This window comes from Molossus molossus, unplaced genomic scaffold (genome assembly GCF_014108415.1).
Source record: "Molossus molossus isolate mMolMol1 unplaced genomic scaffold, mMolMol1.p scaffold_m16_p_6, whole genome shotgun sequence".
In the NCBI taxonomy this organism is placed as follows: Eukaryota; Metazoa; Chordata; class Mammalia; order Chiroptera; family Molossidae; genus Molossus; species Molossus molossus.
In genome coordinates, this window is record NW_023425399.1 from 49,707,818 (window position 1) to 49,731,400 (window position 23,583).

At 40.2% G+C, this 23,583-nt stretch overlaps 1 protein-coding gene across 1 annotated transcript in view; it reads right to left on the bottom strand.

Moving 5' to 3' along the window:
• Positions 1-23,583, bottom strand: part of NAPB (NSF attachment protein beta) — a 67,647-nt gene that overhangs the window by 27,887 nt on the left and 16,177 nt on the right. The window contains exons 3-5 of the mRNA XM_036244960.1: positions 21,090-21,206; positions 5,805-5,851; positions 5,583-5,660 (exon numbers count right to left, since the gene is read on the bottom strand). Coding sequence (XP_036100853.1) covers positions 5,583-5,660; positions 5,805-5,851; positions 21,090-21,206 — 242 coding nt within the window. The remainder of the gene's footprint in view (positions 1-5,582; positions 5,661-5,804; positions 5,852-21,089; positions 21,207-23,583) is intronic.

Consider the following 23,583-nt stretch of genomic DNA (forward strand, 5'->3'; position numbering starts at 1 on the left):
CACTTGTTTGATGATTTGTTGATGGCGGCCATTCTGACAGGTGTGAGGTGATACTTCATTATTGTTTTAATTTTCATTGGTGTTTTTATCTCTCTCTCCCTCTTCCTTCCTCTCTCTCTAAAATCAATAAAGAAAAAAAAAATTGAAAAAAAAAGAAAACCTATTTGAAAAAATAATGACAGAAAACTTCCCTAACTTGGTGAAAGAAACAGATATACAAGTACAGGAGACACAGATATTCCCAAACAAGATAAACCCAAAGAGGTCCACACCAAGACACATCATCATCAGAATGCAAAAGGTTAAAGACAAATGGGGAATCTTAAAAGCAGCAAGAGAAAAGAAGTTAGTTACTTACAAGGGAGCTCCCATAAGGCTATCAGCCGATTTCTCAAAAGAAACTTTGCAGGCCAGGAGGGAGTGGCAAGAAATATTTAAAGTGATAAAAAGCAAGGACGTACAACCAAGAGTACTCAATCCTGCAAAGCTATCTTTTAGAATCAAAGAATATATCAAAAGTTTCCCAGACAAGAAAAAGCTTAAGGAGTTCATCACCACCAAACCAGTATGATGTGAAATGTTGATGGGTCTTCCTGAAGAAGATAAAAATGGTAATAAATACATATCTGTCAACAATGAATCTACAAACAAAATGAGCAAGCAGAACAGAAAAATACTCATAGATACAGAGAACTTTTTGTTGCTTGCCAGATGGGAGGGGAGTTGGGAGAAAAAGATGAAGGAATTAAGAAGTATAAATTGGTTGTTCGACTGATGAACCTCAAAGGGAAGGGGGGAAGTGCAGGGGGAAGAGAGAAACCAAAGAACTTATATACATATATGCATAACCAATAGACATTGACAATAGTGTGCAGAAAGCAGGAGGTGGGCAGGATTGGGAAGGAGGTGGTCAAGGGGTACAAAGAGTGATATCTACAATACATTCACTAATAAAGATAAGTTTTAAAAAAAATTCAACATGGAAAATTCTTCAAGAAATATTAAAGCCATAAAAGAACAGATACACTATAGTCCTCTCTTCACAAATACCTGTATATAGACACATCCAGAAAACGTCTGGTAGAATATATTCCTTTAGAGCACATGTCAGAGCTATTACATACATACATATGTACACGCATGGGATTATATGACGAATGTGTATTTTCTCCCACTAAAATATAAGCTCTGTGAAGGCAGGTCTCATGATGGTTTTGCTCACCATTATGTCCCTAAGCCTAGCATAATGCCTATCATACAGTAAGTGCTCAATAAACAGATACTAAGTGAATAAATGCAAAATGAATTTCAAATGAAGTCCCTTATTAAACTATTACCAATATCTTGATTAATTTGGAATGCCCAGGAAAGTTTTTCACTGGATATATGATTAATCAAAAATAATCTTCTTTGAACTGTCCTCATTCTCTCAAGTATTTAGCACCAGTTTGTACCAGAATAGGGGAATAGGGTAACATGAGAAACATTACCAAATCTTTTTGTAAAGAGTATCAGTTATATAACCTCTTCCTAAAGAGGAAATGTAGCTACTTCCCAGTTCTAACAGCACCAGAAGTCAATGAATAGAGTTGGGTTAAACCATATGTAACTGCTGTTTTGGAGGTTTAAAAAACAAAAAAGGCTCAATGTCAACACCTTGGTTTAACCTAATATTTACTAAATAATGATACTGGTTCATCAACATGTTATACCTGTAAACTATAGCTAGGTTTATCATAGTAAAAGAAAAAAATTAAATTTAGTTTTTAATAATGCTAATTAAACCAATAATCAAAAATCATGGTCTTCCAAACATTTGAAAGAGACTAAAGTTGAAAGGAAAGCTTATCTAGTGGCTTAGAGAAGTTTCAGAGAAAAGAGATTGGCCACAGGTTATCTTCGATGTTCCACCTAGTTTGGAATTTTAACACGTAGTGAAACATAACAGGCAGAAACAGACCCTTACATACTAGAAATCAGCCGACCGTATCTTATAGTCCCAAAGATAATAATATAAAAAGTAGAACACGGCAACTAATAACAATAGCACACATAACAATAAATCTAGAAAAACCCAGCTGATTATCCTATTATTTAAGTAGCAAGCCAAAGGGATCATAATACTCCTTGGGAGAGTTGGTAAAGAGGTACAATGCTGGCGAATACATAGATCGTGAAATAAAAGACAAGACTCTCTAGGACTGCATCCATCATCATTAAAGCAAATGCAATTTCCAAGATTCATGCTTAGGGGTTCACTCTATAGGTAAAATAGCCTGAAATAGCCTTAATATGAGATCCATCCTTTTAGAACATATAACCCCAGACAGAACCTAGCAGGAACCTGACCTATTACATGTAATACTACATTGTAATCAAGAGTATTAAATCATGTTCTCTGGGGACTTAAAACAAAAATGAGTCACAATTCCCCTGGATTATTTAAAAAAGACCCATTTATCATATGGTTTAGTGTTTTACTTCATGAAATCAAGAAGTGATATACTCATATGAAACTTCACACTTCATTGTTCTCTAGCTAAAATCTATGAATGAATCAGAGGACATATAGAGGCTAGTATTAAAAGGAAAGAAATTCATTTGTTAGAAATGAGATGTGAAGTACCTTGGTGTAACTGATTTTTTCAAACTTGAAGTTCACATACCACCAACCAAAATCTGGTAGGTTCAACCAGAGATGCGAAGGCAATGATGTTTCTAAACACAGGAGGCCAAACATGAGTGAACACAAGTTAACCCTGTGTGTGTGTTGAGTAATATTCTTAAATTGCATTTTAAAAAGAGAACACATGCCCTGGCCGGTTTGGCTCAGCGGTTAGAGCGTCGGTCTGCGGTCCAGAGAGACCCGGGTTCGGTTCCCGCTAAGGGCACGTACCTCGGTTGCAGTTTGTCCCCGGCCCTGGTCGGTCGTGCGGGTGGCAGCCACTCGATGTGTTCCTTTCACACTGATGTTTCTCTCTCTCTCTCTTCCTCTCTCTCCCTCCCACTCTACCTGAACAAAAAATGGAAAAATGTCCTCGGGTGAGGATAAAAAAAAAAAGAAACTTTTTAAAAAGAGAACACATCAATGAAAAAAGATGTCACCTACTGGCCAACTCACAAAATGGCAGGAACACTGTGAGCAGTGAGTAATGAGGGTTTCGGAAACTGCCATGGCAAATCATCAATTTTTTTGAAAAGAAAGAAACAAGAGTACACCATAAATCATTTTTCTACCCTCAATTCTAAGGAACACCATGTGGTGAAGTAGTTGCCCGAGACTTAGCCCTGGCAGCAGACATGGCACAGAGCACATCAGGCTTTTGCCTCTAGAATGCTCTTCTGACCACTGTGGACAAGGAGCTGATGCAGTGGCCTCAGCTGGCAAGATGATACACAAACGGTCATCTCCCCAAGACTGAGTCTACTTTAATAAAGACAGTGAGAAGTATTGAGACTTGGGAGTTTTGCGGACAGTGTCCACAGAAACTGCTCACAGGTTGGATGTGGAGAAAGAGAAAAGGCAAGTATGCCTGTGGTTTGGAGGGGAATATCAGGGTGGGAGAGAGGGCAGGATCAAAATTCATTCATATAGCCCTGGCCGGTTTGGCTCAGCAGTTAGAGCATCAGCATGCAGTCGGAGAGACCCGGGTTCAGTTCCCACTAAGGGCATGTATCTCGGTTGCAGTTTGTCCCTGGCCCTGGTTGGGTCGTGTTGGTGGCAGCCACTCGAAGTGTACCTTTCACGTCAATGTTTCTCTCTCTCTCTCTTCCTTTCTCTCCCTCCCACTCTATCTGAACAAAAAAATGTAAAAATGTCCTCAGGTGAGGATATAAAAAATAAATTAATTAAAAAATTTCATTCTTACATATGCTTGGCTCGAGACTACAGTAGAAAGGTTGGCAGACATCGGGGCATAGAAATCTAAAGCTCAGAGAGAGAGGTCTAACCTGCAGACAGATTTGCTAGTTACTGGGAAACAAGATATTTAAAGTTGCGATGCTGAGTGAGTACAGAGAGATACCAAGGGAGCAAGACTGAGAAAAGACAATGACCCAACTCCATGGCACGTCATACTACAGGGTGAGGAGAAGAAAAGAAACAGCTAAAGAGTCAGGAAGGGGGCGTTCATTGAGGTGGCCAGAGAACCAGGTGGGAGATGTGTTCCAGCAGCCAAGGAAAGAAGTAAAACAGAGTAAGAGTGACAGCTGTCCAATGCCACAGCAGGCACAGGGAGTGCCATGACCACTGAGATAGGATGCAACTGGAACCTTTCAGCATGCTTAGTGTTCATTAGTCTGAAAGCGATGACCTCCACTATCATTTCTCTTTCTGATTCAAAACTGTTGTCTTCCATAGTACTTAGGAAGACAGTTTTACATAAATATTTGTTTCCAGTCTGAGTTGAGGCAGCCTCTGAAGTCTGGCAAATGTGTTTTTCTCTCACCAAGGTACACTCCAATCCTGCTAGAGATCCCCTAACTGAGAAGACAGCAGAAGATAGGAGAGTGCTGGGGCCAGCTCTGCATAAGCTCCACTTGTTTCAACCTGAGTAATCCTAGGCAGTGCAACTATTTTGAGTCCTAGTTTTTCCACAGCCATAAAGCTGAAATGTAGTAAAATTCATTGCATGCCACCAAGAATAAAGTTTGGAAAACAACAGATGCTCAATAAATGTTTCCTCCTTTCTCTTTTCTTCTGCTACTAGAGGCATACCTCGTTTTATTGCATTTTGCTGATATTGCATTTTCATTGGCATCAAAGAAACATCTCCACCAGTTGAAGGCTCAAATGATGGTCAGCACTGTCTGGCAGTAAAGTCTCTTTATTAATTAATGTAGGTATACATTGTTTTAATAGACATAATGCTTTTGCACACTTAATAGACTACAGTAAGTCCTCACTAATGCTGTTGATAGGTTCCACCACCTTAAGCGAGACTAAATAACATAACCCATTTTACCATAAGCAATTGATAAACACAAGAGTAAGTTCCTACCGTATCTATCAACATTATAATGGAACAACACTGAACAAATAATGCTGTACTAGTATGTGCTGTACATTGTAAACATAGCTTTTATATGCACTGGGAAACCAAAATATGTGTGACTCACTTTGTTATGATTTTCACTTTATGGTGGTAGTCTGGAACCAACCCACAGTATCTCCGAAGTATACCTGTATAAACCACTGCTTAGAAAGCCAAACTTGAGTGAAGCAGATATGTGGCCAAGTTGGTGTTCACCTACCTTCTTCCCCAAGTTCAAGGCCTGAAGATAAAGATGTGTAAATGTCCACAGCACTTAAGCTGCCTTCGCAGGCCCACAAAGGCCTCAGCAAAAGAGATGAAGATTATTCTGATGTGAATTACATAAGCAGAAACAGCAAGTAAATCTTAACTAGCTTTTATCTCAGATACTTACACCAGAAAAACAGTCTATCTACTCCTTAGTCACCAGGCCCCTAAAACTTCCATGTGAAACCATGTATGATTGATCATTCTATTCCACTGAACTCGGGTCCTTGGAGTCAACCATCTGCTTCACACCAAGTTTGAGAACATGAATCCATTGCTTACCTTCTCGATGTCTACTAGTTCAGTCTCATAAATCTCAGCAATGGTAATATGGTGTTTGGCTGCGATTGTAAACCTTCCCTAGGGAAAAACAAAAAACACAGCCACATTCCTGTTTTACCTATTTTAATTGCAATCAGTTTAAAAACAAAATAAAAAAGAATAAAACTCTAAGCCATTTCAAGGAGTCCACCCCATAGTCACTCAAGCAAGGCAATGTCTTACCATGTCTGTGTAAATGTCGATGGCTGCATTTAAGCAGTTGATAGCCTCTGAAGCGTAGGCATTTAAAAAACACAATGAAAAATCCATTCAGTTAAAGAGGGTTCAGTTGAGCCTATTTTCCTGGCTGCTACTAGAACATTAAGGAGGTCCTATTTGGGGCAGAGAGTGGGCATGCTAGTTAAGGAGAAGAAAAAATGAATCACGTACAAGTCCAGACCCCCTCAGCATGCTCTGCCTGAAGCAGCTGCAGTACAACTTAGGGAACTGGAATTAAGAGTGGTACTGCATTATAAAGAAAACAAATGGGGGTTGTCATCAATACTGATCATCTACATCTGCTAAAACACAAATGTAAATAGTATTTTTCAGTGACACAATATATGTATAAATTTGGAAGAAAGTTCTTTATAAGAAGGATGCTTCAATAGAATACTCTTCCTGCAGCCAAAATCAAAAGCACTTTCAAATCTTTGTTCAGACAACTCTTAAGCAAAGTCAACATTTTGTTGTACAATGTTAAAGGTGCTAACTTTTGGTGTACTAACATAGACACAAAATGAATTTAAATATCTAATAAATGACAATATTAATATAGTATATTAATTTTCTTTTTAATATATTTTTTATTGATTACATTATTTATTATTGTTGCAGATGTTTCTCCTTTTCTCCCCACTGATTTCCCCCAGCTTCTCCCTCCCTGCCCTGACACCAGCTTTGTTGTCCATGTCCACTGTTCATGCATACACACATATAAGTTCTGTGGTTTATCTCTCCCCCACCACCCCCTCATCTGGGGATTGTCAGTCTGTACCCCACTTCCAAGTCTCTGGGACTACCCCATTCCTCAGACTGTTATGTTCATTATATTCCACAAATAAGTTAGATCATATGATATTTGTCTTTCTCTGTTTGGCTTGTTTCACTTAGGATAATACATGCCAGGACCCTCCATGTGGTCTCAAAGGATAAGAGATCTTTCTTTCTTACAGCTGCATAGTACTCCATTGTGTGTAAGTACCACAGGTTTTTTTATCCATTCGTCTACTGATGGACATTTGGGCTGTTTCCAGATCTTAGATTTTGCAAATAGTGCTGCTACAAAAATGGAGGTACATATATTCTTTCTGATTGGTGCTTCAGGCTTCTTAGGGTATATTCCTAGAAGTGGGATCACTGGGTCAAATGGAAGTTCAATTTTTAATTTTTTGAGGTAACACCATATTGTTTTCCATAGTGGCTGCACCAGTCTGCATTCCCATCAGCAGTGTACTAGAGTTTCCTTTTCTTTGCACTCTCACCAACACTTGTTGTTTGATGATTTGTTGATGGCGGCCATTCTGACAGGTGTGAGGTGATACCTCATTGTTGTTTTAATTTGCATTTCTCTGATGATTAGTGATGTTGAGCATTTCTTCATATGTCTCTTAGTCATTTGTATGTCCTATTTGGAGAGGTGTCTAGTTCCTCTGCCCATTTTTTAATTGGGTTCTTTGTTTTACTTTTGTTGAGTTGTATGAGCACTCTAGATATATTGGAAATTAACCCCTTATCTGATATATCATTGGCAATGATGCTCTCCCATACAGTGGGTTGCCTTTCCATTTTGATGATTGTTTCTTTTGCTGTGCAGAAGCTTTTGAGTTTGATGTAGTCCCATGTGTTCATTTTCTCCTTTGTTTCTGTTGCCTTAGGGGATGTATCAGTGACAATTCTGCTGCGTATGATGTCTGAAATTTAGTTGCTTACATTTTCTTCTAGAATTTTTATGGATTCATGAATCACATTTAAGTCTTTTATCCATTTTGAGTTTATTCTTGTGTATGGTGTAAACTGATGGTCTAGTTTCATTTTTTTTTTTGCATGTAGCAGTCCAATTTTCCCAACACCATTTATTAAAGAGGCTGTCTTTACTCCACTGTATGTTCTTGCCACCTTTGTCAAATATTAATGGAGCATATTGCCTTGAGTCCATTTCTGGGTTCTCTGTTCTGTTCCACTGGTCTATATGACTGTTCTTGTGCCAGTACCCGGCTGTTTTGATTACAGTGGGTTTGTATATAACCTGAAATCTGGTAATGTTATCCCTCCAACTTTGTTCTTCTTTTTCAAGATTGCTGTGGCTATTCAAGATGTTTTTTGGTTCCATATGAACTTCTGAAGTATTTTTTCTAGTTCTCTGAAGTACGTCGTTGGTATTTTGATGGAGTCTGCATTCAATCTATAGATTGCTTTGGGTAATACGGACATTTTAATGATGTTAATTCTTCCAATCCATGAACAAGGTATGTGCTTCCACTTTTTTATATCTTCCTTTATTTCTTTTTTCAATGACCTATAGTTTTCTGCGAATAGGTCTTTTATTGCTTTGGTTAAGTTTATTCCTAGGTATCTTAATTTTTTTAGTTTCTCTTTCTGTGAGTTCATCATTGGTGTATAAGAATGCCATCGATTTCTTGATGTTAATTTTGTATCCTGCTACATTGCCAAATTTATTTATTAAGTCTAGTAAATTTTTGATGGATTCTTTGAGCTTTTCTATGTATAGTATCATGTCATCTGTGAATAATGACAGTTTCACTTCCTCGTTTCCAATTTGGATCCATTTTTTCTTCCTGTCTGATTGCTGTGGCTAAGACTTTACGTACTATGTTAAATAAGAGTGGCAAAAGTGGGCATCCCTGTCTTGTTCCTGTTCTTAAGATAAATGTTTTTAGTTTTTGCCCATTGAGTATGATGTTGGCTGCAGGTCTTTCATATATGGCCTTTATTATGTCGAGATATGATCCCTCTGTTCCCAGAATGCTGAGAGTTTTTATCAGAAATGGGTGCTAAATTTTGTTGAATGCTTTTTCAGCACCTTTTGATATGATCATATGATTTTTACCTTTCATTTTGTTTATGTGGTGTATCACATTTATTGATTTGCGAATATTGTACCAGCTTTGCATCCCTGGGATGAATCCCACTTGGTCATGTTGAATGTTTTTTGTGATGAATTGCTGGATTCGATTTCCTAGTATTTTGTTCAGGATTATGGCATCTATGTTCATCAGAGATATTAGTCTTAGTTTTCTTTGTTTGTAGTGTATTTTTCTGGTTATGGAATTAGAATTATGCTGGCCTCATAAAACAAGTTTGGATTCTTAATTTTTTCTGAAATAGTTTGAAAAAAATGGGTATTAGTTCTTCTTTGAATGTTTGGTAAAATTCCCCCCTGAAGCCATCTGGGCCTGGGCTTTTGTTTGCTGGGAGAGTCTTGATTACATTTTCAATTTCTTTTGTTTTTACTGATCTATTCAAGTTTTCTATCTCTTCCCGGTTCAGTTTTGGGAGACTATGTGTCTCTAGAAATGTCTCCATTTCACTTAGATTTTCGAATTTGTTGTTGTATAATTGTTCTTTACATCTGTTAACAATTCTTTGTAGAAGAACAGAAAATGGCGGGGAAGTGAATGGAGGGACCCAGACCGTCTCCCAAGACCAAACTGGATTTACAACGAAAACAAAGGCAAACCGTCAGGAAAAGGGCAGCCGAAGGACACCTTGGAGGACCACTTAACCAGAAACACCCACTCAGTACTGGTAGGCTTGCGAGAACCGGAGAGGGGACCAAGAGCCCAGGGTCCGCAGCGGCCTGGGCAGGGGCCAGGGAACTAGAGGGGAAGTTAACTCCCACCGTTTCTTCCCACCGTGCACGGCCCTGGAAACTCTGTAGCCGGCTAGGCTAGGCTAGGCTCTCAGCTGAAGCCGCACAGACTCCTGGCCCCCAGGGAACTGGGCGGGACCAGTGAACTCGGAGGGACCGGGGAACTAGGCGAAAAGTTAATTCTACTGCCTCCCCTCCTGCCGTGCAAGGCCCTGTAGCCACTGAAGCCGCACAGACTCCTGGCCCCCAGGGAACTCGGCGGGACCGGGGAACGCGGCGGGGAGATAATTCTACCGCCTCCCTCCCCGCTGTGCACGGCCTGGAAACCCTGTAGCCGGCTGGGCTAGGCTCTCCGCTGAAGCCGCACAGACTCCTGGCCCCCAGGGAACTCGGCGGGACCGGGAAAGGCGGAGGAAAATTAATTCTACCGCCTCCCTCCCCGCCGTGCACGGCCTGGAAACCCTGTAGCTGCTGAAGCCGCACAGACTAGCAGACCCCAGGGAACTCGGTGGGACCGGGGAACGCGGAGGAAAATTAATTTTACCGCCTCCCTCCCCGCCATGCACGGCCTGGAAACCCTGTAGCCGATGAAGCCGCACAGACTAGCAGACCGCAGGGAACTCGGTGGGACCGGGGAACGCGGCGGAAAATTAATTCTACGGCCTCCCTCCCCGCTGTGCACGGTCCTGGAAACTCTGCAGCCGCTGAAGCCACACAGACTCTCAGACCCCAGGCAACTCGGTGGGACCAGGGAACGCAGTGGAAAGTTAATTCTACCGCCTCCCTCCCCGCCGTGCACGGCCTGGAAACCCTGTAGCCTCTGAAGCCGCACAGACTCGCAGACCCCAGGGAACTCGGTGGGACCGGGGAACGCGGTGGAAAGTTAATTCTACCGCCTCCCTCCCCGCCGTGCACGGCCCTGAAAACTCTGTAGCCGCTGAAGCCCCACAGACTCACGGCCCCCAGGGAACTGGGCGGGACCAGGGAACTCGGCGGGAAATTATTCCCACCGCCTCCCTTGCCACCCTGCATGGGCCCTCCTAACGCTATAGCCTGCTAAACTCTCCGCTGGAGCCACACAGACTCCCGGAGAACAGGGGACTTGGCGGGATTAAAGTGGGTCCTCCCTGGTGCATCCAAACCCAGGAGAGGGAGCCACAAACAGCAAAAAAACCAACACCCACTGGGAAAACTTGGCAGACTCCAAAGCCCACTGTGATAACGAAAATGGTGAGAAACAGAAACAAAAGCCAAATGAAAGATCAAGAGACCTCTAAAGAAGATGAAATAAATGAGGTGCAGTTAAGCAAGTTAACAGAACTAGAATTTAGAGCCATGATGTTGCGGAAGCTCAACAGCATGTGTAAGGACATGAGCAACATTAGTAAAGACATAGAAATGTTGAAAATAAACCATCTGGAAATGAAAAACCAACAGGAAGAAATGAAGAATGACATATCAGAAATGAAAAACACACTGGAAGGTCTAAAAAGCAGAGTAGGGGAAGCTGAGGACCGGATCAGTGAATTAGAAGACAGGCTAGAAGAAATCAACCAATCAGAAAACCAAAAGGAAAAAAAGATTAAAAAACAAGAAGAGAGCTTAAGAGAATTGTGGGACAACTGGAAACGTAATAATATCTGTATCACAGGAGTCCCCGAAGAAGAAGAAAGTAAGCGAGGGCTAGAGAATATATTCAAAGAAATAGTGACAGAAAACTTCCCTAATTTGGTGAAGGAAGAAGGCATTCAAGTTCAAGAAGCTCAGAGAGCCCCAAGTAAGAAGAACCCAAACAGGGCCACACCAAGACACATAGTAATCAAACTGCCAAAAATTCAAGACAAAGAGAGAATCCTAAAAGCAGCAAGAGATAAGCAACAGGTTACCTACAAAGGAACCCCCATAAGGCTCTCAGCTGACTTCTCACAAGAAACATTACAGGCTCGAAGGGAATGGCATGAAGTAATCAAGGTCATGAAAAACAAGGATCTGAATCCAAGACTACTCTACCCAGCAAGGCTATCGTTCAAAATAGAAGGTCAAATAAAGAGCTTCCCAGACAAAATAAGGCTAAGGGAGTACATTAGCACCAAACCAGCACTGCAAGAAATGTTAAAAGGACTGCTGTAATTACCAGGAGAAATGGGAAGAAAAATAGAACCACACTAAACAAAAATGGCAATAAATAAGTACATATCAATAACCACCTTAAATGTAAATGGACTGAATGCTCCCATAAAAAGACACAGAGTAGCTGATTGGATAAGAAAGCAAGACTCATCTATATGCTATTTACAAGAAACCCACCTCACAACAAAAGACTGGCATAGATTGAAAGTGAAGGGATGGAAAAAAATCTTTCAAGCAAATGGAAAAGAAAAAAAAGCTGGGGTAGCAATACTGATATCTGATAAAATAGACTTCAGATTGAAGGCCATAACTAGAGACAAAGAAGCCCACTACATAATATTGAAAGGATCTATCCAACAGGAAGATATAACCTTGATAAACATATATGCACCCAATATAGGAGCACCAAAATATATTAAAAATCTTCTGGAGGACTTCAAAGGAGAAATCGATAGCAATACAATCATAACAGGGGACTTCAACACCCCGCTCACATCACTGGATAGATCCTCTAGACAAAAAATTAGCAAGGAAACAGAGACTCTAAATGAAGCGCTAGACCAAATGGATTTAATAGATATCTACAGAGAACTACACCCCAAAACTACAGAATTCACATTCTTCTCAAGTGCACATGGAACATTCTCAAAGATAGACCACATGTTAGGGCACAAACTAAGTCTCTACAAGTTCAAGGAGATTGAAATTATAACAAGCATCTTCTCAGACCACAATGGTATGAAACTAGAAATCAATTGCAAGAAGAACATACAAAGACATTTTAACACATGGAAGCTAAATAGCATGTTATTAAACAATGAATGGGTCACCGAGGAAATCAAGGAAGAAATAAAAAACTTCCTGGAAACCAATGAAAATGAGGACACAACAATACAAAATCTATGGGATGCAGCAAAAGCAGTTCTGAGAGGGAAGTTTATAGCACTACAGGCCTACCTCAAAAAAGAAGAAAAATCTCTAATAGACTACCTAACCTCACAACTTAAAGAACTAGAGAGTAAACAAAAAGAAAACCCCAGAGCAAGTAGAAGAAAAGAAATAGTAAGGATCAGAGCAGAAATAAATGACATAGAGACCAAAAAAACAATCCAGAGGATCAATAAAACAAAGAGCTGGTTTTTCGAAAAGATAAACAAGATTGATGGACCCTTAGCTAGACTCACCAAGAAACAAAGAGAGAGAACCCAAATACATAAAATCAGAAATGAAACAGGAGAGATAACAACTGACCCTACAGAAATACAAAAGATCGTTAACAACTACTATGAAAAATTATACAGCAACAAATTCGAAAATCTAAGCGAAATGGACAAATTTTTAGAAACACATAGCCTCCCAAAATTGGATCAGATAGAGATTGAAAACTTGAACACACCAATAACAACAGAAGAAATTGAAGATGTAATCAAGACTCTTCCAGCAAACAAAAGCCCAGGCCCAGATGGCTTCACAGGGGAGTTTTACCGAACATTCAAAGAAGAACTAATACCCATTCTCCTCAAACTATTTCAAACAATTCAAGAAGAAGGAAGACTGCCAAACTCGTTTTATGAAGCCAGCATAACTCTAATTCCAAAACCAGAAAAAGACACAACAAAGAAAGAAAACTACAGGCCAATATCCCTGATGAACATAGATGCCAAAATCCTGAACAAAATACTAGCAAATCGAATCCAGCAATACACCAGAAAAATTATCCACCATGACCAGGTGGGACTCATCCCAGGGATGCAAGGCTGGTACAATATTCGCAAATCCATAAATGTGATACACTACATAAATAAATTGAAGAATAAAAACCACATGATCATATCAATAGATGCAGAAAAAGCCTTTGACAAAATCCAGCATCCATTTCTGATAAAAACGCTCAGCAGTGTGGGAATTGAGGGATCATACCTAGACATAATAAAGGCCAACATCATACTCAATGGGCAAAAACTAAAAGCATTTCCCTTAAGAACAGGAACAAGGCAAGGATGCCCACTTTCGCCACTCCTATTTAACATAGTACTGGAAGTCTTAGCCACAGCAATCAGACAGGAAGAAAAAATAAAAGGGATCCAAATTGGAAAGGAGGAAGTGAAACTGTCATTATTTGCAGATGACATGATACTGTACATAGAAAATCCCAAAGACTCCACCAAAAGCTTACTAGACTTAATAAATGAATTTGGCAAAGTAGCAGGATACAAAATTAATGTCAAGAAATCGATGGCATCTTATACACCAATGATGAACTCACAGAAAGAGAAACTAGGCAAACAATCCCATTTACCATTGCGGCAAAAAAATTAAGATACCTAGGAATAAACTTAACCAAAGAGATAAAGGACCTATTCGCAGAAAACTACAGAACTTTGAAAAATGAAATAGAGCAAGATGTAAAAAAGTGGAAGAACATACCCTGTTCATGGATTGGGAGAATTAACATCATTAAAATGTCCATATTACCCAAAGCAATCTATAGATTCAACGCAATCCCCATCAAAATACCAATGGCATACTTCAAAGAATTAGAACAATTACTTCAAAAGTTCATATGGAACCAAAAAAGGCCTCGAATAGCCACAGCAATCTTGAAAAGGAAGAACAAAGTTGGAGGGATCACAATACCAGATTTCAGGTTATACTACAAAGCCACCATAATCAAAACAGCCTGGTACTGGCACAAGAACAGGTATATAGACCAGTGGAACAGAATAGAGAACCCAGAAATGGACCCTAGGCAATATGCTCAATTAATATTTGACAAAGGTGGCAAGAGCATACAGTGGAGTAAGGACAGCCTCTTTAATAAATGGTGCTGGGAAAATTGGACAGCTACTTGCCGAAAAATGAAACTAGACCATCAACTTACACCCTACACCAAAATAAACTCAAAATGGATAAAAGACTTAAATGTAACTCATGAATCCATAAAAATCCTAGAGGAGACTGTGGGCAACAAAATCTCAGACATCATACGCAGCAGAATTTTTACTGACACATCACCTAAGGCAATAGAAACAAAGGAGAAAATGAACACATGGGACTACATCAAACTCAAAAGCTTCTGCACAGCGAAAGATACAATCATCAAAACGGAAAGGCTACCCACTGTATGGGAGAGCATAATTGCCAATGATATATCAGATAAGGGGTTAATTTCCAATACATATAGAGTGCTCATACAACTCCACAAAAGGAAGACAAAGAATCCAATTAAAAAATGGGCAGAGGAACTAAATAGACACCTCTCCAAACAGGACATACAAATGGCTAAGAGACATATGAAGAAATGTTCATTATCACTAATCATCAGAGAGATGCAAATCAAAACAACAATGAGGTATCACCTCACACCGGTCAGAATGGCCACTATCCACAAATCATCAAACAACAAGTGTTGGCGAGGGTGTGGAGAAAAGGGGACTCTAGTACACTGTTGGTGGGAATGCAGACTGGTGCAGCCACTATGGAAAACAATATGGTGTCACCTCAAAAAATTAAAAATTGAACTCCCATTTGACCCAGTGATCCCACTTCTGGGAATATACCCTAAGAAGCCTGAAACACCAATCAGAAAGAATATATGTACCCCCATCTTTGTAGCAGCACTATTTACAATCGCTAAGATCTGGAAACAGCCCAAGTACCCATCAGTAGACGAATGGATTAAAAAGCTGTGGTACATATACACAATGGAGTACTACGCAGCAGTAAGAAAGAAAGATCTCTTATCCTTTGAGACTACATGGAGGGACCTGGAAAGTATCATCCTAAGTGAAACAAGCCAAGCAGAGAATGACAAATTTCATATGATCTCACTGATTTCTGGAATATAATGAACATAACAGTTTGAGGACAATCCGCTAAGGAGTGGGGAGCTGAGAGAGGGATGAACAAGAGAATTTATATGCATGTTGGCATGAACAGTGGACATGGACAACAATCGGGGGAAGGGGCAGGGAGGGAAGGGGGAGGGGGGAATCACTGGGGGAAAAAAGGAGAATCATTTGTAACAAAAATTAATCAATTAAAAAACAACAACAATACTTTGTATTTCTATGGTGTCAGTTATTATTTCTCCTCTTTCATTTCTGATTTTATGTATTTGGGTTCTCTCTGTTTCTTGATGAGTCTAGCTAAGGGTCCATCAATCTTGTTGTTCTTTTCAAAGAACAAGATCTTTGTTTCATTGATCCTTTGAATTGTTTTTTGTTTTTTTTTTGAACTCTATATCATTTATTTCTGCTCTGATCTTTATTATTTCTTTCCTTCTATTTGCTCTGGGGTTTTCTTTGTTTGCTTTCTAGTTCTTTAAGTTGTGAGGTTAGATACTCTATCAGAAAGTTTTCTTGCTTCTTGAGGTAGGCCTGTAGTAGTATGAACTTCCCTCTCAGAAATGCTTTTGCTGCATTCCTCAGATTTTGTGTTGTTGTGTGTTCATTTTTATTGGTTTCCGGGAAGTTTTTAATTTCTTCCTTGATCTCCATGGTAACCCATTCATTGTTCAATAACATGCTATTTAGCCTCCATGTTTTCAAAGGTCTTTGCATGTTCTTGTTGCAATTGATTTCTAATTGCATGCCATTGTGATCTGAGAAGATGCTTAATATAATTTCAGTCTTCTTGAACTTGTAGACACTTAGTTTGTGCCCTAACATGTGGTCTATCCTTGAGAATGTCCCATGTGCACTTAAGAAGAATGTGAATTCTGAGGTTTTGGGTGTAATTCTCTGTAGATATCTATTAAATCTATTCGATCTAGTGCTTCATTCAGAATCTGTGTTTCCTTCTTAATTTTTTGTCTAGAAGATCTATCCATTTATGTCAGCAGGTTATCAAAGTCCCCTGCTTTGATTGTATTACTGTTGATTTCTCCTTTGAAGACCTCCAAAAGATTTATAATATATGTCGGTGCTCCTAAATTGGATGACGTTGATTACTTCATGCCAATTCCTTCTGGCTTGCAGTTTTTCTATTGAGAAGTCAGCTGAGAGCCTTATGGGGCTTCCTTTGTAGGTAACCTGTTGTTTATCTCTTGCTGCCTTTAGAATTTTCTCTTTGTCTTCAATTCTTGGCATTTTAATTCCTATATGTCTTGGTGTGGGCCTGTTTGGGTTCTTCTTACTGGGGGCTCTCTGTGCTTCTTGAACTTGAATGCCTTCTTCCTTCACCAAGTTAGGAAAGTTTTCCATCATTATTTCTTCAAACATATTCTCTAATTCTTGCCCATTTTCTTCCTCTTCAGGGATTCCTATGATGCAGATGTTATTTCTTTTCCAGTTTTCCCACAGTTCTCTTAAGCTGTCCTCCTGTTTTTTAATTGTTTTTTTTTTTTTCCTTTTGGTTTTCTGATTGGTTGATTTTTTTCTACCCTGTCTTCTAATTCACTGCTCCGGTCCTCCACTTCCTCTACTCTGCTGTTTAGTCCTTCAAATGTGTTCTTAATTTCTGCTATGTCGTTCTTCATTTCCACTTGGTTGATTTTCAGTGTTTCTATATCTTCACTTATGGTGTTCATGTCCTTACTCATGCTGTTGAGCTTCCTCAAGATCATGGCTCTGAACTCTACCTCTGATAATTTGCTTAGCTGCATATCATTGATCTCATCTTCGATAGAGTTCTCTTCTTCTTTAATTTTTGGATTAGTTTCTTTGTTTCACCATTTTGGCTATCTCAATGGGTTTTGGAGTCTGCCAAATATTCCCTATGGTTGTTGGTGTTCTGCTGTTTGTGGCACCATCTGCTGGGTTTGGATGAGCCTGGGTGGGCTCACGTTAAACACCACTGTCAAGTCTTACTTTCCAGGGTAGATTTGCAAGTCCTGGGAAGGTTCAGTTATCCTCTAGCTTTTTCATGGTGGCTAGTAGTCTCAGTTACTCAGTGCCTTGGAATTTAGCCCTGGTATTCTGCATAAGAGGATTTGCAGAGGGTGTGACAGATGCTGGTTATTAATGAGCCTCAATTTGCATTTCTTTGCCTCACCCAGGAAAGGCTGAATCCCCCGGGGAGGGGGGGGTGCTGCTTTTCCCCACAGCTTGGGAAAGGAGCACACTGGCCACTGTTCTTTGTGGCCAAAACTCAGCAAAAACTCTTAGTGCCCTCCAAATCCCAGTTTTCCCCACTAAGTTCCAGCCCAGTCTGTCCTCTCTCTGCTGTAGCCCCCAGGTGAGTGGCTGTGGCTATTTTAGTGCTCAGTTCTGGCTCTCTGCACTGTGGAGCAGGCTTGGTGTTTATTGCCCAAGGGCACTGCTCAGAGCTAAGACTGCTGCTGTCCGTAGGCTCCCAGCCCGCCACCCTCTGCACCTCTGCAGATCCTACCAGTGTCCCTGGTTATATGGTCCTGTCCTGCTGCTTTTCTGTTGCTTTTTTTGTGATGATTTTTCTTTATTTTAGTTGTAATTCCGGTTTGGTCCTGGAAGATCATCTGGGGAGCTTCTATTCACTCCGCCTTCATTTTTCACATCCTCTATGCCTATCTTGTGAGCAGCGGGTTCATACAGGCCTTTCTGGTGCCCCAGAACCCTGCAGGTCCCGAGGGTAACTGGGTTGTACAGTTCCTTTAGGGATAGGCCTCTATGCCTATGTTATGGACTGCTGGGTAACACAAGCCTCTCTGGTGCCCCTGCACCCTGCAGGTCCAGAGGGCGGGAAGCTGGATAGCATCAGTCTCTCTAGGGCTCTGGCTTCCCACTGCTCTTGTGAGCTACTGGACTGCACAGGCCTCTGTGGAGCCACAGGTCCCGGAGCTGGTAAATGGGGAGTGCTGCTGTCCCGTGGGGCTCAACTCCTGCTCAGCTTTTGTTGTAGTTTTTGGGGATGGGTCTCAGCTGCTGGTCTGTGCTTCTGTTGCCTGGGGATGGATGTCTGCTCCCCAGCCTCTGTTGCTGGGGTTATATCTCAACTCTAATTGGGCTGCTACTGTGGGGGATGGTGCTGGGCTCCGGGCTGTCTGCAACTTCCATGACCGGCACCTTGGGAGCTCCAATACTGGGCACTGGTTTGTGTTGACACAGAGTGTACACTGGTGCCAGGTACGCTGGTGGGCTCAGGATGCTGGGCCCTAGCCGCTCCCACTGTATCCTCCCAGGGAAGACCTAGGATCTTCCACAATGATGGGACCTCTCTGAGGCGCAGGGAGAAGCGCCCTGAAGGGCTGCTTACCGCGGTAGCCGGCTACTCCTGTCCACAGCACAGGAAACTTCTGCTCCAGGTCTCTACACTGTTCGGGTTTGGTCGTCCACCTTTGTGTCCACTCACACTCTCTCATACACTCACTCACTCACCCTCCCTCTGGTCCTGCCCGCCGCCATCTTTAAAGTATATTAATTTTCCAAAAGTTAGGCTGTGTTCAGAGCCAGCACACTGTCATAAAATAGTGGTGTTTATAATTCTGGCACATGTTTGACAGCTCCACGTTTATTGCTTCTGGAAAAGAGGCAGTAGAGTAAAAATGCCTAACTAAAGAATTAGAAAGTAGATTAACAAACATTAAAAGCAACATTCTCCTAGAATATATAAGAAAATGTGAATTCACTGTCACTCCTTTAAAAATACAGGAAAAATAGACTGGCTGGTGTGGCTCAGTGGACTGAGCTTCATCCCATAGACTGAGAGGTTCTGGTTCAATTTCTGGTCAAGGCACATGCCCAGGTGTAGGCTCGATCCCCAGTAGGCGGTGTGCAGGAAGCAGCCTCTCTCACATGGATCTTTCTACCTCTCTCTCCCTTCCTCTCTCTAAAAAAAAAAAAAAATCAATAAAAACATATTTTAAAAAATAAAAAATAAAATAAAATACAGAATAATACAAAGAGAAACTTTAGCACCCATATAATCCCACTCAAATTAACTCAGTATTTGATATTCTTTGCCTTCCAGTGTTTTGTTTTTTTTTTTGACGCATTTCTATGTGCATGGACCTTACTATGAATTTGAGATCTCAATTCTCATTCAGTTCTTTAACTACCATGTAAACATTTACCAGGTCACTAAAGGTTCTCTGAAATCAGGGACTGTAATAATGACATCATATTCTACAATACTAATGTATTATAACTTTACCATTCTCATCTTATTGCTCATTTAGGCTGTGTTCAGTTTTTCACTTTTAAAAATAAACTGTGATCAATCTTTATACAAAAGCCTTTGAAAATGTTATTTCTGTATGATATAGTAATAAAATTTGAAATTTCTATGTTAAAGGGGACTGCTAAAAGAAAAAAGAGAAACTTCATAGCTACCAGTGCATATGTGGGAGGAACTAAATTAATGCTTTTATTGCTAAGTATGCATTCCTCTAACTAAAAGAAAAATCACTTTTTGCAAAATTTTACCACTTTACCCAACTTCGTTCTTTCCTTAAAACAAATACCAGGAAAAACACTTTTAAAAATCATGTGAATACTGTGTGAATAACTGGCCAGGCAGTTCAGTTGGTTTGAGCATTGTCCCCAATATGTCAATATTATAGGTTCAATTCCCAGTCAGGGAACATATAAGAATCAACCAATTGCCGGGCCGGTGTGGCTCAGTGGAATGAGTATCGTGCCATAGACTGAGAAGTTAGGGTTCGATTCCCAATCAAGACAACATGCCTGGGTTGCAGGCTTGATCCTCAGTAGGGGGTGTTCAGGAGGCAGCCAATAGATGTTTCTCCCTTACACTGATGTTTCTATCTCTCCCTTCCTCTCTCTCTCAAAAAAAAAAAAAAAATCAATTTAAAAAAACAACAACAATTAATGTATAAGTAACTGGAACAACAAATCGATGTTTCTCTCTTAAAAGCAAAGAAACAAACAAACAAAATACCATCAGATATTATAATTTCCCATTAACTGGATCTTAAAACACATTACATATTTAGGAGTGAGGGAACATGGCAGTTTCCTTTAATAAGCAATATACATATTCATAAAATTAGAATATAGTGAGTCCTAGATAAAATTAAAGCCAATTTCCAAAAAATTCTCCAAAATGCAACATAAATGAAGTTTATGAAAATGGTGCTAAGCAACTAAACCACCTGGATAAATTAAACATATCTTCTCCCAATTAAAGCTTCAAATGATTAAAGAAAAATTCCTAAAGTTACCAAAATCTTTATTATCCCAAAATACAAATATTTATTTTTACCAGGGCTCAAAAGATCTAGCAGTATAAACTGAAAAAGGTCACCAATATTGACTCTATCATCCTAGACGAGCGATTTTCAACCTTTTTTATCTCACGGCACACATAAACTAATTAGTAGAATTCTGTAGCACACCAACAAAATATATTATATTCTTTGCAGATCCAATAAAAAAAAATAGGTATAATTCTGATTTATTCACACTGGATGGCTATTGTTCCATTGGCTACCATCATTTTTTAAAATTTTACAATATAAGAGAAAAGAGGTCAGTGCCCCTGACTAAATAGTCAGGTATTGCATGTTTTAAAAATTCTTGTGGCACACTGGATTGAAAATCGCTGTCCTAGACAGAGGTGTGCCTTACCTTGAGGGTCTGCCTTTTTGTAAGCATTCCCAGCATCCACAAAGCTGGTGGCAGAATCATGTTTGCTCTGAAGCTGCATATGGAGCTTGGCTGCCTGACAAAATGCATTTCCTGCAGCTGAGGAAGATAAATTACTACAATAAACAGAGATGAACAAGTATCCACACAGAGCAGCCCATGTCCTAAGTGCTAGAAAGTTCCATTCCACTTAAAAGCAGCATTTCATTCAGAAGCAGATAAAAATGAGATCAAATACATCTTATGTGTATATAAGCCAGAGTCAAGTCAAGCAGTAATGAAAGCTTTTCTTGGCCACAGAAGACCTCCCAAACGGCCCTGGGCAATAAGCTTCCACTCAGTAGCAACAGCCTAGTACCAAGAGCAACAGCCTAGTACCAGGCAGTTCAATTCTGTTGCAAGGCATATATTGAACACTGACTGGCAGATTCAAACTACTAATTTTTAAAGAGAGGTAAAACACTGAAGTCAAGGATATTATTTGGTCATCTTTCTATCTTACAGGTCCAATGGACTTAGTTGTGCTTGTTGAAGAAACTGCTAATGAAGGCTTCATGGACAGTTTCTCAATAGACCCACAATTGAGGAATTCAAAGTTTTTTACTTAAGTTTATGACAAAGTCTGACTGAAATGTATAAGAGGTTTATTCTGTCTGTATCCCACTTAGTCTGAAAACCTGTACAGTTTCCTGCAGAATCACAGATAGCTTTGGTTATGGGGTCTTCCACCAGGACACGGCACAGTGTGAAAGATTTGTGCACTAAATTTTTCAGAAACGGTTCTAGATCAGGGACTATGAATTCTGGAATGGCAAAACAGAATGAGGGAAGGAACGCCTGGCAGAGAAGCCACATGAACAAGGAACAAATGCTTGAAGGCAAGAAAGGGCTGGAACTAGGCCAATGACAAGCCCATGCTGCTTATAGGAGGAGGAATGAAAATGCAAGGGCAGTGGAAATCAAGGCTGAAGATGCCAGCTGACAGGTCAGTTCAGGAAAGGTTTCTATGTCAACATAAGGGCCCTGGCCAGTTTGGATCAGCGGTTGGAGCACTGGCCTCTGGTCGAGAGAGACCCGGGTTCGGTTCCCGCTGAGGGCATGTACCTTGGTTGCAGTTTGTCCCCGGCCCTGGTTGGGTTGTGCAGGTGGCAGCCACTCAATGTGTCCCTTTCACATTGATGTTTCTCTCTCTCTCTCCCTCCGGCTCTGTCTGAACACAAAATGGAAAAATGTCCTCGGATGAGGATTAAAAAAAAAAAATTTAAATGTTAACATAAGGAACCTAGACAAGGATTCATCATGAGGTTCTCAATTCAGAAAGAATACCATGGCAGTGCCTCATAAAAATGAGCACCATAGACTGAGGAGCACAAAGGCCTATGGAGACATAGCTCAGTAAGGTCTGGAATAGAGAAGTCAGTACTAACAGGAATGGAGAGGAAAACATTTGTTTTACTAGGAAAAGCACAATTAAGAATATCACAAAATCTTTTGGTATTATAAAACACAATTCAAAAACATACAGAAAATAGAAACAGATGCCTAAGCACCCACTGCTGGTGTTAAATATTTACTTTAAATTTCTTTTTAAGAAATAAAACATTCATTTCCATTAAAACTTTATCTGCTATCCTTTGTCCCCATCTCTTCCAGAGGTCCCCACATAATTGCCACTTAAGTTTTTGGACTTTCACTTGGGGTAAAAGACACAGTACAAACTCCCCAGCCAGCCTTCCCAGGTTTAATTCTTGCTCTGTGCAAGCTAGAAAGAGTGCCCAGGAAGTTTTGAAAATATTTAACCACCAGCATTGAACAGAGAACCTCTCCCCACTAGACTTTAACCCTTTCTTTGGTGAATCGTGAGGGTTTCCCAGAGGAGGGGCCAATGCCACTGCAAGGGTAGTGGACAGGCCCCCTGAAGTATTTGGGGCAGCAGCTAACTTCTAAGTGGCAGTTCCGGAATGTATCAGCTAAATGGAAGCTTTGATAGGCTCTGCCCAGAAGAGTGTCATAATAACTTGGATCTCCCAGTAAAGTGTTTAGAATAGACTGGCTCCAATTACATGTACCAGTCATTATCATTATTATCTATAAGTCTGTCTTACAACCAATACCAGTGGTTTGGCATGATTAGATGTCCTTTATAACCTACATCTTTCCTTTTCTATCATTAATTTCATTTTTTGTAGTTTATCTATGTTGACTGTCCCAGAACCAATCATGGTCCATCCTTTCCTCACTAAATATAATATCACAACATCCAGGTTCTCGAGGCTAACTTCATTTCTCCAGACAACAGTAAATGCTTTAATTTTATCATTTCATGCTCTCACCTTTCAACACTATTTGCTTGCTTACTTTTTCACTGAGCACTCATTTCAATCACTGCTTACAAATGCCAGGTCGATTTCCCTAAACTTAAAAGTATCTTTAAAGGAGCATATATTAAACTAAAGTCATATAACTTCTCAAGCTA